Source organism: Aaosphaeria arxii (genome assembly GCF_010015735.1).
Source record: "Aaosphaeria arxii CBS 175.79 unplaced genomic scaffold BU24scaffold_1, whole genome shotgun sequence".
NCBI lineage: Eukaryota > Fungi > Ascomycota > Dothideomycetes > Pleosporales > Aaosphaeria > Aaosphaeria arxii.
This window is the reverse complement of record NW_022983474.1, coordinates 463,454-482,681: the sequence shown is the minus strand read 5'-3', so window position 1 is coordinate 482,681 and position 19,228 is coordinate 463,454. Positions and strand designations below refer to the sequence as shown.

Sequence of the window (19,228 nt, the reverse complement as noted above, 5' to 3'; positions counted from 1 at the left end):
GATCACCCGAATGTTCATATGGTGTTGCAGCATTACCCCAGTTTCTAACCGAAACCCACCTAAGTATATTGCAACACCTCGTATTCCAGGCCAGCCGGCTTCCCTATCTAGTAACTGCAACCTCGAATAGGAATATAATAGCTCGTCGAAATACAGTAGTTTTCGTGTAGGTCGCCGCCTGGCTGGTATCAGAATAAGCTTCTCCCTAGTACTGTGCCACATCCGTCTTATCCAGTGAGCTATTTATACGAAGTCGATAATTATCGATAAGCTTTTTATGAGGGCACTGCAGTGATGTAATTTGGATGTTATTGAGTTTTTGAGTACCTTAAAGGTGCATTATTGAGAGATATGCATGACTCCGTCTTATTCTATACCATAGCCACCGCTGACCCTGCGCCTTGATTATTTACGCCCGAAGGCCCGACGTGAAAGTGTAAAAAGGCTTTCAACGACTGTCGTACGACTTGTGGAATGTGTGACCTTCAAACCGCCCGAGGTATCCTTAGCGGCGACGAACTGCACCGCCCTCACTTTGAGAGATAGCGGTACCAGAGGCCTCCCAGGTCTCGTCAGACTCTTTCTCGCGAACAAATACGTCGTTGGCATTAGCTTTCTTCACTAGCCACCAAGCAAACCATGTGACCCAGCAAAATATTACGTCGAAGCCGACACTACTCACGGCCGGGTGGTCTAGCAATGCATCTTTGAGACCATTGTATCCTCCATAGCGCACTGCAGCTCCAGTCGAGTTGAGTCCAAGCAGAATACCGCCTCCGATTGTGAGGATCCAAAGGAACTTGTAGACGCGATTCGCGAACTGGACATTGGGGTCATGGAAATACTTCGCTGGTAGGAACGAGCGGATGATGGGAAGCACCAAGAGCGCAACATGAGGCGTGATCAATACGGGGAAGAATGAGTGACCGTACCAGTATTCCTCCGCCGCGAGCAAGAACGCTGGAACAATAGTCGCAACGACCGCGCCAAAGTTGAGTAACCATGGGCCGAACCACCGCCTATTAATACCACCTGAGGATTGCACAGGCGGGGGAGGAGGACTAAGCAGTTGCGCGAGAATAAAGAGGTTAGTTGCGAAGCTAATCGCAACTATCTGCCCTAAAAGCATAAAAGTCCAAGTATGTGTGATTCCACGGCGTATTCCTAACTTCTATGAGCTAATCGTCAACATGTTGCCATCACGATGTTCGGGCTTACCTTGTTGTTCCAGGTCTAAACCAAGGGCGCATGCAAAGAAGAAAATTTGGCTACTCCACCAGAACCGAGCATAACCCACGAGCGCGATTTCCCAGGCTTCTTTGAACAGTGACGTTTCTTTCAACCATAGACCCCAGTGCTTTTGCTCGGGAGTGAGATCATAATACGACCTCCACATCAACCAATTCCCGTATGATGTGTAGAAAAACCGAATCATGAAGTACCAAGTCGTCCCCAGACTACCTATGGCAAGGAGGATGAAGAGATAGACATATTTTTTGGGAGGTGGCCGTGCCGTCCTTGATTTCTGCAGAACCGTATATGTTCTGCGTAGCCGCGACACGATGTACAAAGCCAATGCGGCGCATGCTGCTAGATAGCCAAAGAAAATGGCGTAGGCGCGTTTGTTGCTATCCATCCCATAGGGTGGAGGCTCACGCCTGAATGATGGTGGTATGTAACCTGCTGGGTTCCTTGGGGGCGCCATGAGAAAGAAATCCGATTGTGAATGAAGTGAGGAATTTTGGCTTACCTGTGACGTATATATCGTTCAACAGACAAAGCAGCGAAACGTGTTCACTGCGGGTCAACGGGTGAATGTTGATTGTCGTGGATATTTTGAATTAATTAATTCAATGCCGAGCGGTTGTATGGATATGGTACAACGGTAGAGATCAAATTGACATAGCCGGTTGTCAAAACTCCGATTGCCGACGTCCTCCTAAAACGGATAGGACGAAACACGTGATGACGTTGATGGCACGTGGGCGGTGACGTCCGATATTCAAGGCCTTTAGCGTCGTTCCCCCACAACTGCCAAGCACGGCTGTCCAGAACTTCTTTCCAAAACCCCAACTTCTTCATTCTTCAATCTCATCATCTTAATTTTCCTTCTTTCGCTGACTCGCTAACATAATCATCTGTCGTGGTTCATTCTCGTGGGCACGAGATTGTGTGTCAATTGCCACTGTGAAGCTTTCATCAGGTGAATATCTGATGATGTCAACCACGGACCAACTCTGACTTTTCCACCGCGACCCCTGCCAGCAACAACGAACACTATATTATTTTCTATCTTTTCCACTGTCCAGAGTTCGACGTAGCTGACGTCACTGACGAACACAATCTCTATACATTGTGGGACACATCTTATACCAACCATGAGCGACACTCCCAACTCCGGCAGGGATACTACCCAGGACATCCAGGAAGCCAAAATCCTGTCCAAGCATCTTGATCCAAGTTACCATGCCGACTTTGATGGGACCCTAGTGGCAGAGGAAAACAGCGGAGAATCTTCGAACTCTGTAGACCAGGCTACAGCCGAGTCGTCGTTGCGACTGCTGGGCGGAGATGTCCACAGAGACCTGTACAAGATCAATGCAAGGTCCAAGCGTGCCAAACTGCATCAACGAGCGGCGACCTTTTCCCACCCATCCGATTTTGTAGAACCTGACCACGATGGACCAGCTGTTCACGAGCAACTAGTTCCAGGAGGTTTCAGGAGGCAATTCCTTGAGCGACAAAGCAGGCGTGTTAGTTACATTGCTGCTCCAGTCACCCGCAACTTTGTCTCTTTCCTCGATCTCTACGGGAGCTTCGCAGGAGAAGACTTGGCGGAAACGGACGACGAAGATGCCATTGAAGATGAAGAAGATGAAGAGGCTGGCGAGAGGAGGCCGCTGCTCCCAAGACGCAGGAGCACTAAGAGACTCCGAGGCCAAGGCGACGCGTCAAATGTGAAGACATTCTTCACCTTACTAAAGGCTTTCATTGGTACTGGCATCATGTTTCTTCCGAAAGCTTTCAAAAACGGCGGAATACTATTCTCCTCGATCACTCTCCTGGTCGTATCAATTGTCACCTCGCTATGCTTTCACCTCCTGCTACAATGCCGCAGCCAGTATGGTGGTGGTTACGGTGAATTGGGCGAAGCAATTGGTGGCAGGAGACTGCGCTCCCTGATTCTCATATCCATCACCATCTCGCAGATTGGTTTTGTTTGTGCTGGCTTAATCTTCACGGCTGACAACTTCTTCTCTTTCTTGGCGGCTGTCTCTAAGAGCTCAATGCCTGTTTCGGTCAATGCACTCATCGGTATTCAACTTGTCGCTCTTGTTCCACTCTCGTTCATACGGAATATATCGAAACTTGGACCCGCCGCTCTCCTCGCTGACGTCTTCATTCTTATTGGACTCACATACATCTATTGGTACGATATCAGCGCCATTATCTCTATGGGAGGATTCAACCCAACTATCGAGTTGTTCAATCCTCGGGACTTTACCCTGACTGTTGGTTCTGCAATCTTTACCTTCGAGGGAATTGGTCTCATTCTCCCCATCCAATCGAGCATGAAACACCCGGAACACTTCCGTAAGCTCCTATTCATTGTCATGGTCATCATTACGATTATCTTTACTTCCGTCGGTTTCCTATGCTATGGCACCTTTGGAGATCGCGTTAGTGTTGAGATTATCAACAACTATCCCCAAAGCAGCAAACTCGTCAACGCAGTGCAGTTCCTATATGCACTGGCGGTGATGGTCGGAGAACCCGTGCAGCTCTTCCCAGCTCTCCGCATTATCGAAAACAAAATCTTCGGCCATCGCTCCGGGAAAGCCGACACCCTTACCAAGTGGAAGAAGAACCTGTTCCGCACTTCGATGGTGTTGGTCTGTGGCTTGATCTCTGCCGTTGGTGCTACCAACCTCGACAAGTTCGTAGCATTGATAGGAAGTTTCGCCTGCGTGCCGTTGGTGTACATCTACCCTGCTTACCTACACTACAAGGGTGTAGCTACTAATTCCGCTGCAAAGGCTGGCGATATTGCGATGATGGTAGTTGGCGTCGTAGCAATGGTGTACACAACCTGTATCACCATCGCTCGTTGGGCAGAGACTTGAAGAGAAGAATTACGGAATGTCGGAAGTTTGAAGATCAGAGATTGGTAAAAAGCAACAAGTGAATTATCTTGATTACAATGCATACATAGCAAATGGAGTTTCGGGGGGGTTGGTTTCTTGCATATAATCACGGGCAATAAAAGGGTTGTTGTTTGAACCTGTTAGTCATTCCTTTCCATACAACCAATTGAAAGACCATTATATAAAGACTATTATGTACTCCATGGGCTTAGGTGTCGCACTGTTTTGATTATGTTAATTACGTATTCAATTAAACATTCCTACTTGCTGGCTTCCGTATCAAAGCAACATGAGTCTCACTCCCCTCCCCACCAAACCTACTCAAATCCTCGATAGTATTATTCCCCCGCTCCTCAAACCCCAATCTCTTATACAATCGCATCGCCTCGTTATCACTCGCCGTATCAAGGTATACCTCCACTCGTCTCTCATCCGCCAACGGAAACACCCACTTGATGAGCTGCGAAGCCAACCCCTTGCCCCGATACTCCTGTCGCGTGGCAATGTTCTCCAGAACTATTATCACGACACATAAGTCAATCCTTACAGGTCTTCAACGAAGAGCCAGCGTCTAAGGAGAATACAAAGGGAATTCAAACATACGGTAATGTCTCCTACCCCCCAACGTCCTCTCCCTCAACCCCCGCAAACCCACGGTGAACTCCATAATAAGATCTTTGTTACTATCGTCCGGGAGTTTATTCCTATACGCATCGTCCTCGAACTGCCTTCTCTCCTCCTTCTCTTCCAGTGTCTCTTCATCCTCTTCTCCAATTGCATCCTCCTCAGGGAGTTTCCATTGCGCAGCAGCGATCACTTCTTCCGAATCTGATAGGTCACGAATAACGCGGAAATCAACGAGCGGGTTCTGCATTTGCGAGACTATTCCGGGCGCCATGGCGTGTGCGAGTGCAGAGGGGTCCACGTGACCGAATTGGAGGCGGGTGAATGGGGAGGTCCAGGAGTGGGCGAAGATGGAGGCAATGGCGTGAGCATCGGATGGGGACGCTTTGGAGACGGTGTATGTGGTCGCCATTTTGGAAATCGGAATTGAGCGTAGCTTATTGTATGTGTTATGTAGGTTACGAGGTACGCGACGGGAGTATTTGGGAAGTGTAAGATTGCGGAGACGCTAAGATCTATTGGGATGAATATGTGTGCTACACATTCTTCGATGCATAGAGTGTGAGGAATCGATTAAGAATACAATGTCTTCAAGCATATTCCAGAATCAATTCTATTTCATTTCATTCTGTTGACCAAGTCCACTAGGAATATTTCACTTTCGATGATGGCCTAAGCCATTGCATCTCGGAAACTTAGGATCATGGGCTGGAAACGAATTGTGGTATGTCAATTGAGATAAAGTTTATGTTAAATTGATGGAAAGCGGAGACGGCATAAAAGTCCCGAAAACAATATTATTATCGGTGAACTGGCCAGCCAGAACACGATTGAACTACAATTGATACTTAAACAAACGCTGCGGCAGTAGCTATTTCTCCACTATAAAGTTCTCCCCAAATCCGGTCTGCTGCAGCCATATGCTCATCACTGCACGGAAAAGCCCGTAGAATCTTCTTAAAAGCATCTACATCCTTAATTCTCAGTCCCTCAACGCCCCGCCTCACCGCACCAATCAACCAAGTTCTCCAACTGTTTGCAGGTCCACAAGCCTCAAGACTATAGAACAGCGTCGCCAACACCACCTCTAGATTCTTCCCACGAGGCCATGCACTCGATTCATCCACACCTTCGAGAAGATCCTTGAGACGTGCATACACGGGCTCGAAATCACAACTAGGAGCCGAAGATCCCAATCGAACCTTCGCATGGCGCAGCGTCGCCCATATAAATCCTGGCGCACCCAGCGCCCAGACCTTCATCATTGTGACTGTCCCATAGTCCCCACTATGCGTAGCATGGAACTCAATCCACCGCTCGTCGGCTTCGACTGCTAGAGCCGCGTACATCGTTTCAAAGTATAAGTTGCTGAGTGTTTTCGAATCGAGCTTCCCGTGCCAGTCGGATGAAGTGGCGAGGTTTAGTTGGTGAAGTCTAATGACGACGTCGAATATGAAGGGGCTGTCTTTGGGGAAGCGCTTCATGGTTTTCCAGGATCGGAGTTGGGCTTCGTCGAGGAAGGCGAGGGGAAGTGCTTCGGCGTCAGGATATAATGTTGGCGGCCAGACGGGAGGTAGACTCAATGGGATTGAAAGGGAATATGTCGTCCTATGTCTCTGCATCAGAATGACATTGAGCTCTCAGTGTAATGTTCAACTTACCATGTGACTGCTCTTCTCACTTCCAAAGTAAAATTTTCAACTCCGCGTCTACTGACCATCTTGAGCAGTGCGTCCATATGGCCTCTTGCCTCGTTCCATTCGTTATCGAGAGCCTTTGTTTAATAAGTGACCATACTCTGTAAATTTTAAAGTTTTACCTACACATCCAAACGCCAGGATATTGACAGCGAGTACCAGAGATTCCGAGAAATCATCGCCACAACGATCCAGCGTTTCCTTGACGATACTAACGACTTTCGACCTACACCGCAACGTGTCGAAAGTAGGTTGCGCCAGACCAGTCTTCTGATCACGCAGCAAAGCATCCATGTACGATTGCGCACAAGCCGAGACCTGATCAGCGGGGAATGTGAACTCAAAGCTGAACGGAGATGCATCGGAATTGCCTGTATTTTAGAAGAGTGTCAGTCTGTAGTCGACCAATTGACTGCTTTCTCTGGAAGGCAGAACTTCCTACTCACCAAGATCGAAGTAATCTCGAATTCCATAACCAACGAGCGAATCCTTCCAAGAAGCAGACTTCCCGTCGAGCCCTGGACTTCTCGACTTCCTACCCGTGGATTCCCTGGCTCTCATCATCTCTTTGCCCTTCCTCCTATCACTGCCCACACTTGCTGAAATTGGGTCTTCTGAGGATCTATCCTGGCTATGCTGCCGTTGCTGGTGCAAGTAGTTCTTCATGACATGGCTTCGGACTTTCTTTAGTTTCCTTCTTGTTGTTCTTGGATCCTCGGTTCCTGTTAAACTGACGAACTCGTACTGTGTTGGCGACGGCGTTCGTGTGGAGGTACTGCGGGGGACTTCTAATTGAGAAGAAGGCTCCTCCTTGGAAGCGTTATTGTCCATTGCGTTGATACCAGGCGGAGTGGAACAATATGATTGTATTCATCACAGCATCATTGACTGAGGCTGTTGAAGTAGACACTTTATACATCCAACAAAGTGATACCTACCCAGCAACATCTCCTACGGCCGTGATATTTCTCAGCCGCAGCTTCATCTCGTACCTAGCTGAAGCCACTGTTCTCACGGCCGCGTCGATCGACGACGTAGCCTTCGGCGTCGCCTAGTAAGAAAGCATGGCCGAAAGATTCGGGGTTGGGGCCGTAGCATCGTGGATGAACGCATCGTCACAACGGTGAATGTCAGCTTCGAGTTCGAAATGCTCCGAGGAATATCCAGTCAAGGCAGACTTGATCGATATTCGTCGATATTCATATAGATCCATTGGCCAGAGAAGAGAACATCCCAGCTACGTACACGCAACCCGTCTCTCCACACAACTCCCTCCTCCTGCACTATCAACACCTTTCGGACGAACCCCAACCCCGGTGGACGTACCTTACGTCCGAATCCCTTCCATCACCCACTCCACTCACTTCGCGCCCCACCGAACTTCGACGTCCGTCATGGCAGATGCGATAAGCGACCAACATTACGATTGCGCATTAAGCTTAATGCTCCTCCGCTTACCGGACTTGGAAACTGCTAAGCCGGATCAGGTAATTCATTGTTTGGCGCCCTGTGAGAGACTCAGCCTCAGTGTGGCACGTAGGGTTTACGGACGTAAGGTGGGGTTTTTCGTGATTACTGAACTGTTGTGTAGTGTTTTATGCGTCACTATGGCTCAGAGAGTCTTGGAGTCAGGACGAGTTCAGTCGTTGATTGAATTCGAATCATAGTTGTTCACCGCCCGCTGCTGAGGCTGAAAACGTCTCGGAGCGCTTGCCTCCGCGTCGTCTATGAATATATCTAATCCACTACCATCATCCCATATTCACATACATCCGAACGAAAGAAAGGGATTTAAATGACATGTTCGTTATTAAGATTAAATGATTAGTTTCCGTTCCCTTCTTTCCAGAGCACGTCGGCTTTGTGGGTGCCAATTGATCGGAAGTCCAATCTAAAAACGGCGGAAGGAAGGAGAAGGGAAACGGAACAGGGTGGGAATGATGCTAGATCCTAATTCGGCGCCTGGTCCTGAGTGAGGTTCTTTTTAGATTGCTTCGAGAAGGTACAGGGAGAGGGAAGGCCCTTTTCCCGATATTAACATGCCCTTGTCTGTTCTTTCGTTCACTCCTCTAGACGAGTGACTGATACTTCTGAATTTTCTGTCCAGATTTATGGATAGATACATCAATTGGGAACAATGTAAAACCAACACTGACCAATTTAATCTTTCTATCGATTCCATCCTCCCATTTCTGACGCGGAGAAGAAAAGAGAGAGTGGGGTAGATGCAATATCGGTCATCTTTCTGGAAGACGGATCGACGGGGGATGGTCGGAGATCTAAGGCAATGTCACGATATTACAATCTCGGAAACGTTTTATCCTCCCAATCTATGAGTACTCTCCTACTCCACTCTGCCCTTCCCCTTCTAGACCCCAGATCTGAGGGAAAGATCATTAAAAGGCCTCCACCCCCTCATCCCACCCACCACATCAAACAAACAAACATCCAGGCGACCCCCAGAATGCTCCTCCGCAAAATAACGACCCTCCTATCCCTCGCGTCCCTGGCGTCAGCCAAGTTCTTCTACGTCGGCGTCGCGCAGAGCTCCGGCGAATTCGGCGTCTGGAGCCAGAACAAGCAGAAGGGATTCGGGCTACCAGGGAGGTTCGGCGTCGACTACTCGTTCATCGACAAGAAGGGCATTGACGTCTACGTCGACCAGAACAATGTAAGTTTCGACTCTTCCTTCTCTTTGTCGCCACTTTCTTTCATAGGAGGACTTGTAGATTGGGTTGAAGAGAGCCTGGGGGAAGCGAAGGGGTGGGTTTTTGTTGATGTCCGGGATTTTGTAGGGAAGATTTTGAAGGGACTGATACATACGACCATTGGACTATGAAAACAGGGCTTCCCGTTCGCTCAGCCATACTTAAGCATAGTACCGGCGGACTAGTAGTTGAGTGGGTGACCATCAGCGAATCCCCGCTGTTGTATGTTTTTTGCCATTTTTTTGCCATTTTTTTGCCGGTTCGAACGTTGTGTGGGGCTGGCGAGAGACGATGATGGGTGGTGGTGGTACTTGGTGAAAGCTGACGTTGAGGCTGAGGGAACTCGCAGGTCAATCTGTTTCGAATCGCGTTTCTGCTCGAGAGGATGTGCCCTGTCGCCGGGGGTCTGGGGGCAAAGTTCAACGAGACTCATTTCGGGTACTTCAAGGAGGCTGTTGACTATGTCACCAAGACGAAGGGTCAGTTGGTGTACCTGAACCCCGGTGTGAGGGTGTAATTGTTGCTGACGGTATGATCTCCAGGCGCATATTGTATCTTGGATCCGCACAATTGTGAGTCTCCCCAAATCTGACACTGACCTCAAACTCCACGGGAGACTAACTGCATCGCCATTCCAGACATGAGATACAACGACCCATCCCAACAACCCATGACGGGCAGCATAATCGGCGACACATCCGACAAAACCGCCGCCACGACCGCGCAATTCGGCGCCTTCTGGGGCGAACTCGCCCTCCGCTTCAAGGACAACGAAAAGGTAATCTTCGGCCTCATGAACGAACCCCACGACATGGCAACCTCCCTCGTCATCCGCAACAACCAAGCCGCCATCGACGCGATCCGCAAGTCCGGCGCGAAGCAACTCATCCTCGCGCCGGGAAACTCCTGGTCCGGCGGCCACTACTGGACGAAGGGTAACGACCCCAACACGCAGCTCACGCAGCTCAAGGACCCGGAGGCCAACCTCGCGTTCGATATTCACGAGTACCTCGACGAGGACTACAGCGGCTCGCACGCCGCGTGCACGAAGCCCGCGAGCGAGCTCGATGGCGTCACGAACTGGCTCAAGCAGAATAAGTACAAGGCTATGATTACCGAGTTTGGCGGTAGCAACACTACGCAGGTGCGTCCCTCCCTTCCTCCTTCTTTCTTCATTCTATTTTTTCTTTCCGCGAATTTGAAGACTCGGTACTGACGCCGTGAACGGGAACAACAGTGCGCGCAGATGCTCTCCGACATGGTGAAGTACATGGACCGCAACGACGTGTACATCGGCTGGACGGCGTGGGCGGCCGGCCCCTTCTGGGGCAGCAACAGCGCGTGCTGCACCGACTCCAAGCAGTGGGGCAGCCTCGAGCCGACGAGCAAAGCCTCGGACGGCAGCCCCGGGCTGTACGAGACGGTGTGGTTGAAGACGCTGCAGCCGCTCGTGCCGAAGATGCTGGTGTGGAGCGGGGTGTCGAGTGTGAATGGGGGCGCGTTGACCGCGAAGCCGGCGGTGTAGACTGGACTGGGGATGGGCTTTTTGGGAGGCTGGAATGGGGGTGATGGGGTGAGTGTGTGAAGATGTTAGGTATAAGTGGATGGGGAAGAAACGTACGCGGCCAAAGTCCAGTTCCCTTTCTCACTTATATGGTACAGAGGGTAGGCAGCTTCATGTATCTTCTATACTTGAAGTCGCTATTCAAGAGTGTCCTGTAGCCAGTAAAAGTCTTAAAGCGGTCTCAAACCCCGGCGAAATGAATGCACTGTCGTGTGCATAAAACGTTAGTATGGGGCCAGCCGGACGTGCCTACCGTATATACCTAATATTCAATCTCAAGCTCGAGTTAAAAGACCACGCTACCCACTCATTGCCATAGGACATGCCATCGTAGACATTCGGACATCGCAAGGTTATGAAAGATAAAGATATGGATGAAGTATTACGGCGGAAAACCACATCTATTAAGTTATATATATCACTCTCGAAAAGCCCGCAGTCAAGAGGAGGTAAGCGATGATGATGATATGACGATAGCAACGCCGATGAAAATGCCGCCCATGACAAAAAAAAAACAAACGTTATCCAACAACACCGGGTTCTTTTTTTCCGTCCAGAACGTGTGTGCAAAGGGAAGCGAAGCGCTCAATGTGATGATGATGATGATGATGATGATGATGATGACGATGCGAGAGGGTGTGTAAAATGCAAGCAAGTAAGCCTCTTAACTTTAGTCTTCTCTTCTGATATAGTTGAACTTTTGTTAAAGACGCCATAATGGAGCCAGGGAGTGGGGGGGATCTATATTAGATCCTTCCGCCCTCGACGATCTCCCTGCCGATCAGTTCTAGCTCCCCGCTTTCCGCTGTACGCCTACGCTCGAGGACCCAGCGGTCGCCGCCAAGTTCGTCGTGCTCGCGGACGTAGGTGACGCTGTCGGAGCCCTTGCGGCTGTGTCCGGCTTTCCAGCCCGTGGAGCCGCCGGGCGTCATTGGGGATGTTGTCGAGATGGGCGAGATGAGGCCGAAAGAGCCGCGGTGCTGGGCTGAGGCTGATGCTAGTGGCGATGGGAGACTCAGGTCGATGGACTGAGGATCAGAGGGTGAGTAGGTGGATGCCGATTGATGGCCTGTGTGAACATTCAGGGGGAGTGGTGGAGAAGGAAGGGGCATCGTTGGTGGTGACGATTGAAGAGGGACGTTTGCGAGAGGTGACGAGACTGCCATCCTGGGGGCGTGCGGGTGTAGAGGCAGTATCTGCGGCAATGGAGGTATGTCGTCCCTATCGGAGGACAACGGGAGACTCGATAATGAAGAGCATTCCTTTGCGGTCAGGGTAGGACTTTCGGGCTTGGTCATATTTGGATCATCCTCCTCATCCGAATATTCTCCCGACATGTCGTTAATTGCATCTAGAACGTCATCATCGTACCCATCGTCTATACCACCCGAATCGTCGCTTTCAGGCACCTCCGAGGAATCAGGATGTGAGACGGTGTTGTTGGGCAGCGGGCTGGACGTTCGCGGCAGGAATTGCATGCCCATCGGACTCGAATTCCTAGGACTGTTGCCCGTCGAGCTAGGTGTACCACCCAGACTGGCCGTACTGCCACCGAATGTGCCCTTGCGCAGCTTCATCAGGGAATCCAGGCTCATGTCTGGCTCCTCCTCTCTCCAGCCATAGGGACTCATTCTTGCCAGTTGTGCCAGTCCAGGACTTTGAATTGGCTGTTGACTATCCCGGAAATGATTCAGACTGATGAAAGAATTGCGGGTACTGTATTCACTCCGCTCGGTAATAGGTGTCAGGTTTGGCTCTCGGACTGCGTTCCGCCCACTTACACTGCGGCCCAAGCCAGACGAGCCGAAGAAACCACCATAAGTATTCATCGTGTCTCCCTGTGCATTCGCGTAGAATCCAAACTCCTGTCCATAGAAGCCTTCGTAATCATTCGCAAGTGCTTCTGCATTGGCAGCAGCAATCATGGGGTCATCTTCGAGGGTAGAATCGTAGTCGCTGTAGTCGTAATCGTCCATGAAACCAGAGCTTACGCCGTATAGGTCATCGTCATGTGGAAAGCCTGCGGTCTCTTGGCTGAAGCGGCCGTCATCTGGGATAAGGCTCGGGCGTGAACCACTCTGGGAAGATGCATCGTCCATCTCAGAGGGTGGATGTGCACTGTCAATGCTTGGCTTGCGTGCGAATCGACCCTCTGCCTCAGCACGGTTGGCGGCGTCGGCCAGGGCGCTGTGGTACGTATTGATGTTGCTGAAGTCTACAGTTGGCCTTTGATGAGCCATGGATGTTTTGTGAGCGAGGGACGGTTCAGATTTGTTTATCTGTCGTGTCAAGTCATCGTCTGCCTCGTAGCCAGCATCCAAGGAGGCTTCGGCTGGTAGTTGTGATGACAGAGCTGCATTATCAAGTAATTGCTCTTCGGTTGGCGACTTGACTTTTCGGTCGAAAAGAGGACCCGTTGGGTCGTCGAATACGTTTTCATCAAACTCTCCAGCATCCATGTCTCCCTGTTCTTCAATCATACCATCATCGAAATACATATCATCACCCAGATCATCCTCATACCCCAGCATATTTGAAGCAGCAGCACTGGTGTCATCCGGTGACTCATCATTCGCTTCCGCCTCAAGCCCTCGGTGAGCATCGACTATACCGAGGCCGTGAACTGCATCTGCGGGCGCGTTTATTTGATTCAGATTATACCCGACACCAGGTATGTGCATGTTCTGTGTCATGCTCTCTGACAGCGCGAAGCCAATTACATTGCCATTGGCGTCGTACGGCGTTTGTGGCTCCCCAGCCATTCCGAGAGGGCTCATTGGGTTGTTTGCGTTTATTGAAAGTGAGGAAAAGTCAAAGCCACCCATACCTGGGGCCATCGTCGGATCGCCATAGCCGTCGTCATCGCCGAGCATTGGGATCTCCTCTTCATAACCGCCGTCCATGTCAAAGTCGTCCATATCTTCGTAATCGTCGTAGGCGTCGTCCATTGAATTTGTAGACATGCGGATCTCCTTGGATGCCTTCTCCGCCGCTTTCTGTTTGTGTCTATCCTCCAACTCCTTCTCTTGCGAGTTGTCCGTGCCGGCGATCTGGAAGCTGAATCTAGACGCTCGACTTGTGAGGTGATTTGGTAAACCAGCGGGTATGAATGATGGGTCTGATAGCGACGGAGCTCTCGACCTTGCTGGAGGCGGTGTTTTGGTTGACTTCCTTTTCCTGGGCGAGATCTCGGTGGGTGCATCGGCCATTGTGGGAGTCTCCATGACTGGGGACAGTATCGAAGATTCGAACTCCACGGCAGTTTCTTGTATGACTGGTGGCGGAGATTGGGGTTGCTGTCTTGGAGGAGGGGGAGGCGAGTCTTTCGGGAGTGGAGGTGGTGGTGGAGGCGATTTAGCAGAGGGCGAGTTCCATGAATTCCTCTCCGGCGGTGGTTGCCATGAGTTCCTGGCGATGAAGCCCTTATTCGCTAGCTGCTCTGCTCTGATGGCGGCTTGTGACTGTTCGTAGCTGGTGTCATCGTCAAAATGTTCGCGGAACACGGGTGTATGCTCCCGTTCTACTTTGGCAGGGCTCTGCCGACCGTACTCTACACCATTATCGACTTGCGCCTGGTCACTGCCTCCATATGCATTGTTGTGAGAAAAGTTCCGGTTCTGGCGCGGCGCGCTGAAGTCATGCACGATACGGCCACGGATACTGGGATCGTAGTTGTCTGACATGGGTGGGACGATCGTGGAGGGGTTTCGATGGGTGACAATTGCTTCGTCTGATAGAGGGTCCAGCGCCGGTCCGGACCTTCGACGCATCAGCAATGACATGGGATTCCTGATGTTGAGCCGGGATTTGGTGGACCTCCCTGCCGGTGCTGTGGGTGGGGGTGTCGCCATTTGGTTATTTGATAGCTTGTCACTCGTCCCGCTCCCGAGCGATGTCTGAGATCTGGAGTTCGTCGAGTACGACATGTTGGTGGGGGAAAGGAACGACGAGGATGACGCTGGCGGTGTCTCTGAGTTCTTGGACTGTTCCACCACCTGAGTGAGACTTTGTCCCGGAGAACGAAGGCCGGTGATGGAGCTGGCGTTCGTTGATCTGGAAGACGGGCGCAAACTCTCGAGTCCCGGAGACAGTTGTTCGCGCCGAAGCTGAGTAGGGGAGAGGAAACTTCTCTCCTCCACGACGGGTGACGACACCGCTCCCGTTGATCCATGCGAATACTGGGGACTGGCAAGGCTGGGCCTTGGCCCATTCTTCTTCACTCGAGATGCAACGCGCGGGATTGGTGGAAGCTGGGGAGGATAGGGCGATACGGGGGACGCAGATGCGAAGCTCGCATTGTCAGGTATGCGCGGCGACGTGAAGTACTCTGGCGACTGGACGGAGGGCGGGGCGAAATTGGGAGAGGTTATATCGGCGACTGCGGGATCTGGCGAAGCGATGGTGGAGGAGCCCGAAGCATTGCGCTTGCCATGGCCGGGCCTGAGGTAGGAAAAGACATTCGAGGGTGCCATGAGGGGCGGACTCGAGGGGCGACTCGTGGTAGGTGGGAAGAGGCCGTGAGCGCGGGCGGCGTGGGGAATTGGGAATATGACGAAAGTCGAAGGCGACGACAACAACAACGAAGGGATTAAGCTGACAGCGAGGTGATTGGGAAAGGGGAGGTGAAAAGCCCCTCAGCGCTCAGCGAGGCCATGAGCCAGCAGGAACCATCGCCAGTTGCATGCGGGAGTTGTTGGATTGGAGAGTTGCGAGAGAGTGTTGAGTGGGCAGTTGGGAAAATGTTGTCTTAGACTATTCCGGCGTGACACGGGCTCGGGAGGCGTGGAGGGTTGCGACGGCTGCGGACAGGGCGACGATTCGCGAGAATGCTGTGCGCCGGTGAGACGGGAAGATGGATGGAGGTGTTGCGCGTGGGAGTGGCTTGCCCGTAGTCGGTATGTGTATGTGTATGTGTGTGGTGAACGAGTGAAGATGAGTGAGTGTGGTGGGAGTGAGGCAGCTCGTGGGTGGTCGGGATCTTTCCCAGGTTCTTGTTGGCTGTTGCTTGTACGGTACGAGTAAGAGTATAGTATGGTGGGTATATACTGTTGACTCGCCCTACAGGAGGGAAGGATAGTTAATAGATATTATTTAGTCAACAGTATGATTCCTCTGCTCTTAATAGTCTCTCTGCATGGCTCCTATTCTTCCTTTCAATAAGACATCAGACGTTATAGAACTGTAGACCGTGCTACTTGACCCCCCAATGTTGAGGATGTGGGATGGCATCTAACTTACTGTGTAATTCGACTCTAAAATTCCAGGGATTCAACGCGCGTTTCGACAGGGATCATGATTACGCTGCCCTTTCATTTCCATAAAATTCCATCCAATCCAATTGCTCGACTTTTCTTTTTATTTTCCATCTATCTTTATCCCATTCTAGATCGATCATGGTCCATGGTACTCTAATAAGTAGATTGTTGATCTATCTACCCGTCATGCATCTCCACCAACAACGAACATCTTGATGAACCATCAAGTATTCGAACAATTACACATTTGCGAAATAAAACAGTTCAGCAGTAAAGGAAGACAATAATGAATCTGCATCACAGACCTTTTCCCCCTGAGAGGATGCCAAAACCCCGGTACGCATAACCCATCCTGTCACCCGTGACGTCTCGTCGCCCGGCCGTCTAGAACCATTTGTATACAAATGCCAAACCCACAGACCACGATCTCGCATGTATCTACCTAGGTACCTACCTAAATTACTCGTAGACATACATACTGCTAGACTCTGGTATGACTCGTGCTATATACTAACCAATTTTCGATTCTGTATGTACATGTATGGGTTCGATCATTGAAGATTTATATGAATGTACAGTTTCTCTATTTCTCTTTCAATTGCTTTCTACGAGATTGTATGTCCGTCTATACGTCGAAACCAATTAACAATGCGTGCAGCCTCAACATTATCCCTCATATCGGAATCATCTACACTGCTGGCGGCGGCGACGACGAGGAGGCCGCAGGCGCCCAAGTAGGCACCAGATCAGGAGCATTCAACTTCGTGTTATACGTAGCATTCTTCGGCGTCACCTCCCACTGGACCGTCCCATTCCCCTCTCTATAGTCCGACGTCGGGCACCCCACGGTCCTGTACCCCAGATTCTCGCCCTCGATCTTGACCAACCCCGTCGCGATGTCCAGGCGAGCGAGCGCCCGCTTGAATATCTCCAACGATGCGAGCGGCTGGTAGAAGGGGACCTCGTGGCCGGCCTCGTAGATGCGGAGGAAGGAGAAGAGGCCGCTCTGGCGGACTTGGCCGTGCACGATGCCGTCTGATGTCGTGAGATTGACAAACCCGGCGGATTCGTAGCCTGGTGCTGCTACCTTTGCTGCGGCGGCTTGTCCGCCCATCCAGTTGCAATTGACGTCACTATATTGAAAAGTTAGTAGAGTACCATAGACGTAGGTAGGTATCTCGAAGCAAGTCGGGAGGAAACAGAACGTACGTATCACCATAGTACAGCATAACCTGCACCCCACTCTCCAACAACGTCCTACACGCCTCCAGCGTCCCCGCCTCCCTCCCATCATCCCCCGTATTATCAAAAGCCGAAGCCACAGTCGGCGACTGCGTCGAGTAGTTCTGATACGCGCCGATCGCCGCCTGGACGTCCGCCCTATTCAAATACGGCACGTAGAACCTGTACGGAAACCTCAACGGCAACAAGTACCTGAAATCCAAGTCGTCCCTGCCAGTCAGCTCGTCGATGTACAGTTGCACTTTGTCGAGGCAGAAGTTGTCGGCGCGCGAGCACACGGAGTTCTGCCCCGTCTCCGCGCACAGTTGCAGTTGGTCGATGCAGTTGCCCTCGCCGTAGACGGCGTTGTAGAGCTGCGCTTTCACGGACGCATTGAAAGGGTCGAAGTCGTACGTGTTGCCCGGCTCGACCATGAACTCGTAGTACGACGGGAACTGCACGAGGGGATCCAGCCATCCGTTGCCGATGAGCACGTTCTCGAGCTGGATCTTGTGGGCGCCAGGGATGTCCTTTGCGTTTTGCTCGACGATGTAGGCGTTGTAGATGGGGGCGTAGTGTCCGCCGTACGATTCCGTGGCGAAGTTGAAGCCGGAGCGAGAGTACTCGGGGAACGCGCCCATGAAGCCCTGGAGTGTCTTCCACATGGCGGGCGCGCCGTTGTGCGTCGAGTTCGCAGTCATGGTGTGGAATGGGCGCGACCATGTACCGCAGGTGCCGAACTCTTCGGCGTAGTCGGGGCAGGTGTTGTTTGGTAGCTGGATTGTGTATCCAGCGTCCTTATACGCAGGAATCGGCACTGAGTACGAGAATCCCGTTGTTGTCGGTTGGTCGATGAATAGCTATTCCAATATCATCAGCTCACTCTTACAAAACACCCCCAATATCATACCAAGTCAAGTCAAGTGAAGTCAAGTAATTCCTCAACACTGAATCCCCAATTCAAGTTCGCTTCTACGAGGGGAGGAAGAAGATGGAAACATACCATATTCGAAGCATTCGTCCACGAGTATGGATTATTCACCACCTCGCCATTAATATCAATACTACACGGCCCCAGCTCCTCAAACAACCCCACCATCGACGAGCTCCCTGGCCCGCCATTGATCCAAACCGTCAGCGGCGCAGTACTGGGATCCTGATTCCTCGCCTCGAAGAACCACCTGATCACCCCGTTAGCAACTCATCAAACGTAGAGGGGAAAGGGGTGCGGAAGTGACGAAGGGAAATGGAGGGGAGTTTTACCAGAAGATATGCTGATCCTCCTCGACGTCCGCGTATCCAGAGAAGCTCTTCACATTCGGATCAAGCTCGCATATACCGGGTGGGACTTGCTTGTACCGCACGTCGACGCCTGCGTAGCCCGTCTTCGTGATCAGGTCTGTCGGCGGGGAGACGAACTGCGCGGATGACGGGGCGAGATGAATGAGGAGGTAGAGGAGCGTGGATAGCACCACGGGGCCTCTTGTGGGTAATTTCATCGTTGGTGGTTTGTGGTCTTGATATTGAGAATGGAGCGAAGGCATACAGATCTTGTGTAAAGACACTCAATTCGTGTAATCGCGCTCACGATAACACAAGAGACCTTGAATATATCTCTTAGGAATCGAGAAAATCACTATAAGATCAACACAAGAGTCGCTCAATCGCATTAGAAGGCATTCGATCCTACCGTATATACCCTCATATATACCTGCATGATTCCGCAAAAAAAGTCTATCTACTTACACTCACCCATACGACTTACCCGCAGCCCAAACCAGCACCGGCGATCGCAAGTGAAGCGGAAAGAAACTAAAAAATGGTCTATCCGGTACCGCAACTCCAAGATTCGAACGATGCATGCCGCCGTCATCGCGGTTGTACAGTACAATTTGCGGCTTTATGGCCAAAAGAAGGCACGAGACTGATAACAAGCAGACCAGAACAGCTGTTACCAGGAAGCCAATCATGAGGAGGGCTGGCGGCGCCGATTCCGAATTCCGAGTTCCGATCT

At 51.2% G+C, this 19,228-nt stretch overlaps 7 protein-coding genes across 7 annotated transcripts; 2 read left to right on the top strand and 5 right to left on the bottom strand.

Annotated features, from left to right (window-relative positions):
- Nucleotides 1-305: 305 nt before the first annotated feature.
- Nucleotides 306-1,923, bottom strand: BU24DRAFT_487130 (uncharacterized protein). The gene is made up of 3 exons (XM_033533432.1): nucleotides 1,751-1,923; nucleotides 1,219-1,691; nucleotides 306-1,164 (listed from the first exon to the last, which is right to left on the bottom strand). Exons 2-3 carry the CDS (start codon nucleotides 1,634-1,636, stop codon nucleotides 506-508), a joined length of 1,077 nt encoding a protein of 358 aa, XP_033388869.1. The 5' UTR covers nucleotides 1,637-1,691; nucleotides 1,751-1,923; the 3' UTR covers nucleotides 306-505.
- A 116-nt stretch (nucleotides 1,924-2,039) lies between these two features.
- BU24DRAFT_416205 (uncharacterized protein) lies at nucleotides 2,040-4,361 on the top strand. Its single transcript, XM_033526391.1, has one exon. It carries the CDS (start codon nucleotides 2,379-2,381, stop codon nucleotides 4,122-4,124), a length of 1,746 nt encoding a protein of 581 aa, XP_033388868.1. The 5' UTR covers nucleotides 2,040-2,378; the 3' UTR covers nucleotides 4,125-4,361.
- A 176-nt stretch (nucleotides 4,362-4,537) lies between these two features.
- On the bottom strand, nucleotides 4,538-5,212 carry BU24DRAFT_416204 (uncharacterized protein). Its single transcript, XM_033526390.1, has one exon. It carries the CDS (start codon nucleotides 5,179-5,181, stop codon nucleotides 4,717-4,719), a length of 465 nt encoding a protein of 154 aa, XP_033388867.1. The 5' UTR covers nucleotides 5,182-5,212; the 3' UTR covers nucleotides 4,538-4,716.
- Nucleotides 5,213-5,617: 405 nt separating this feature from the next.
- BU24DRAFT_487127 (uncharacterized protein) lies at nucleotides 5,618-7,297 on the bottom strand (the record flags this gene model as incomplete). The annotated part of the gene is made up of 4 exons (XM_033533431.1): nucleotides 5,618-6,377; nucleotides 6,431-6,543; nucleotides 6,593-6,837; nucleotides 6,913-7,297. The coding sequence occupies 4 exons, from the start codon at nucleotides 7,295-7,297 to the stop codon at nucleotides 5,618-5,620; spliced, it is 1,503 nt and encodes a 500-aa protein (XP_033388866.1).
- Nucleotides 7,298-8,930: 1,633 nt separating this feature from the next.
- On the top strand, nucleotides 8,931-10,699 carry BU24DRAFT_429625 (glycoside hydrolase family 5 protein; the record flags this gene model as incomplete). Its single annotated transcript, XM_033529758.1, has 5 exons — nucleotides 8,931-9,137; nucleotides 9,524-9,653; nucleotides 9,717-9,746; nucleotides 9,813-10,318; nucleotides 10,412-10,699. 5 exons carry the CDS (start codon nucleotides 8,931-8,933, stop codon nucleotides 10,697-10,699), a joined length of 1,161 nt encoding a protein of 386 aa, XP_033388865.1.
- A 785-nt stretch (nucleotides 10,700-11,484) lies between these two features.
- On the bottom strand, nucleotides 11,485-15,210 carry BU24DRAFT_337939 (uncharacterized protein; the record flags this gene model as incomplete). The annotated part of the gene is made up of 2 exons (XM_033523109.1): nucleotides 11,485-14,708; nucleotides 14,745-15,210. The coding sequence occupies 2 exons, from the start codon at nucleotides 15,208-15,210 to the stop codon at nucleotides 11,485-11,487; spliced, it is 3,690 nt and encodes a 1,229-aa protein (XP_033388864.1).
- Nucleotides 15,211-16,681: 1,471 nt separating this feature from the next.
- On the bottom strand, nucleotides 16,682-18,713 carry BU24DRAFT_456592 (alpha/beta-hydrolase; the record flags this gene model as incomplete). Its single annotated transcript, XM_033531457.1, has 4 exons — nucleotides 16,682-17,126; nucleotides 17,203-18,074; nucleotides 18,218-18,395; nucleotides 18,478-18,713. 4 exons carry the CDS (start codon nucleotides 18,711-18,713, stop codon nucleotides 16,682-16,684), a joined length of 1,731 nt encoding a protein of 576 aa, XP_033388863.1.
- Between the last annotated feature and the right edge of the window lie 515 nt (nucleotides 18,714-19,228).

Excerpts from the sequence above, each read along its gene's own strand:
- BU24DRAFT_487130 (XM_033533432.1), bottom strand. The coding sequence starts at position 1,636 with ATGGATAGCAACAAACGCGCCTACGCCATTTTCTTTGGCTATCTAGCA. Across the intron at positions 1,165-1,218 it reads TTTAGACCTGGAACAACAAG|GAATACGCCGTGGAATCACA; the intron begins GTAAGCCCGAAC and ends CATAGAAGTTAG.
- BU24DRAFT_416205 (XM_033526391.1), top strand. The coding sequence starts at position 2,379 with ATGAGCGACACTCCCAACTCCGGCAGGGATACTACCCAGGACATCCAG.
- BU24DRAFT_416204 (XM_033526390.1), bottom strand. The coding sequence starts at position 5,181 with ATGGCGACCACATACACCGTCTCCAAAGCGTCCCCATCCGATGCTCAC.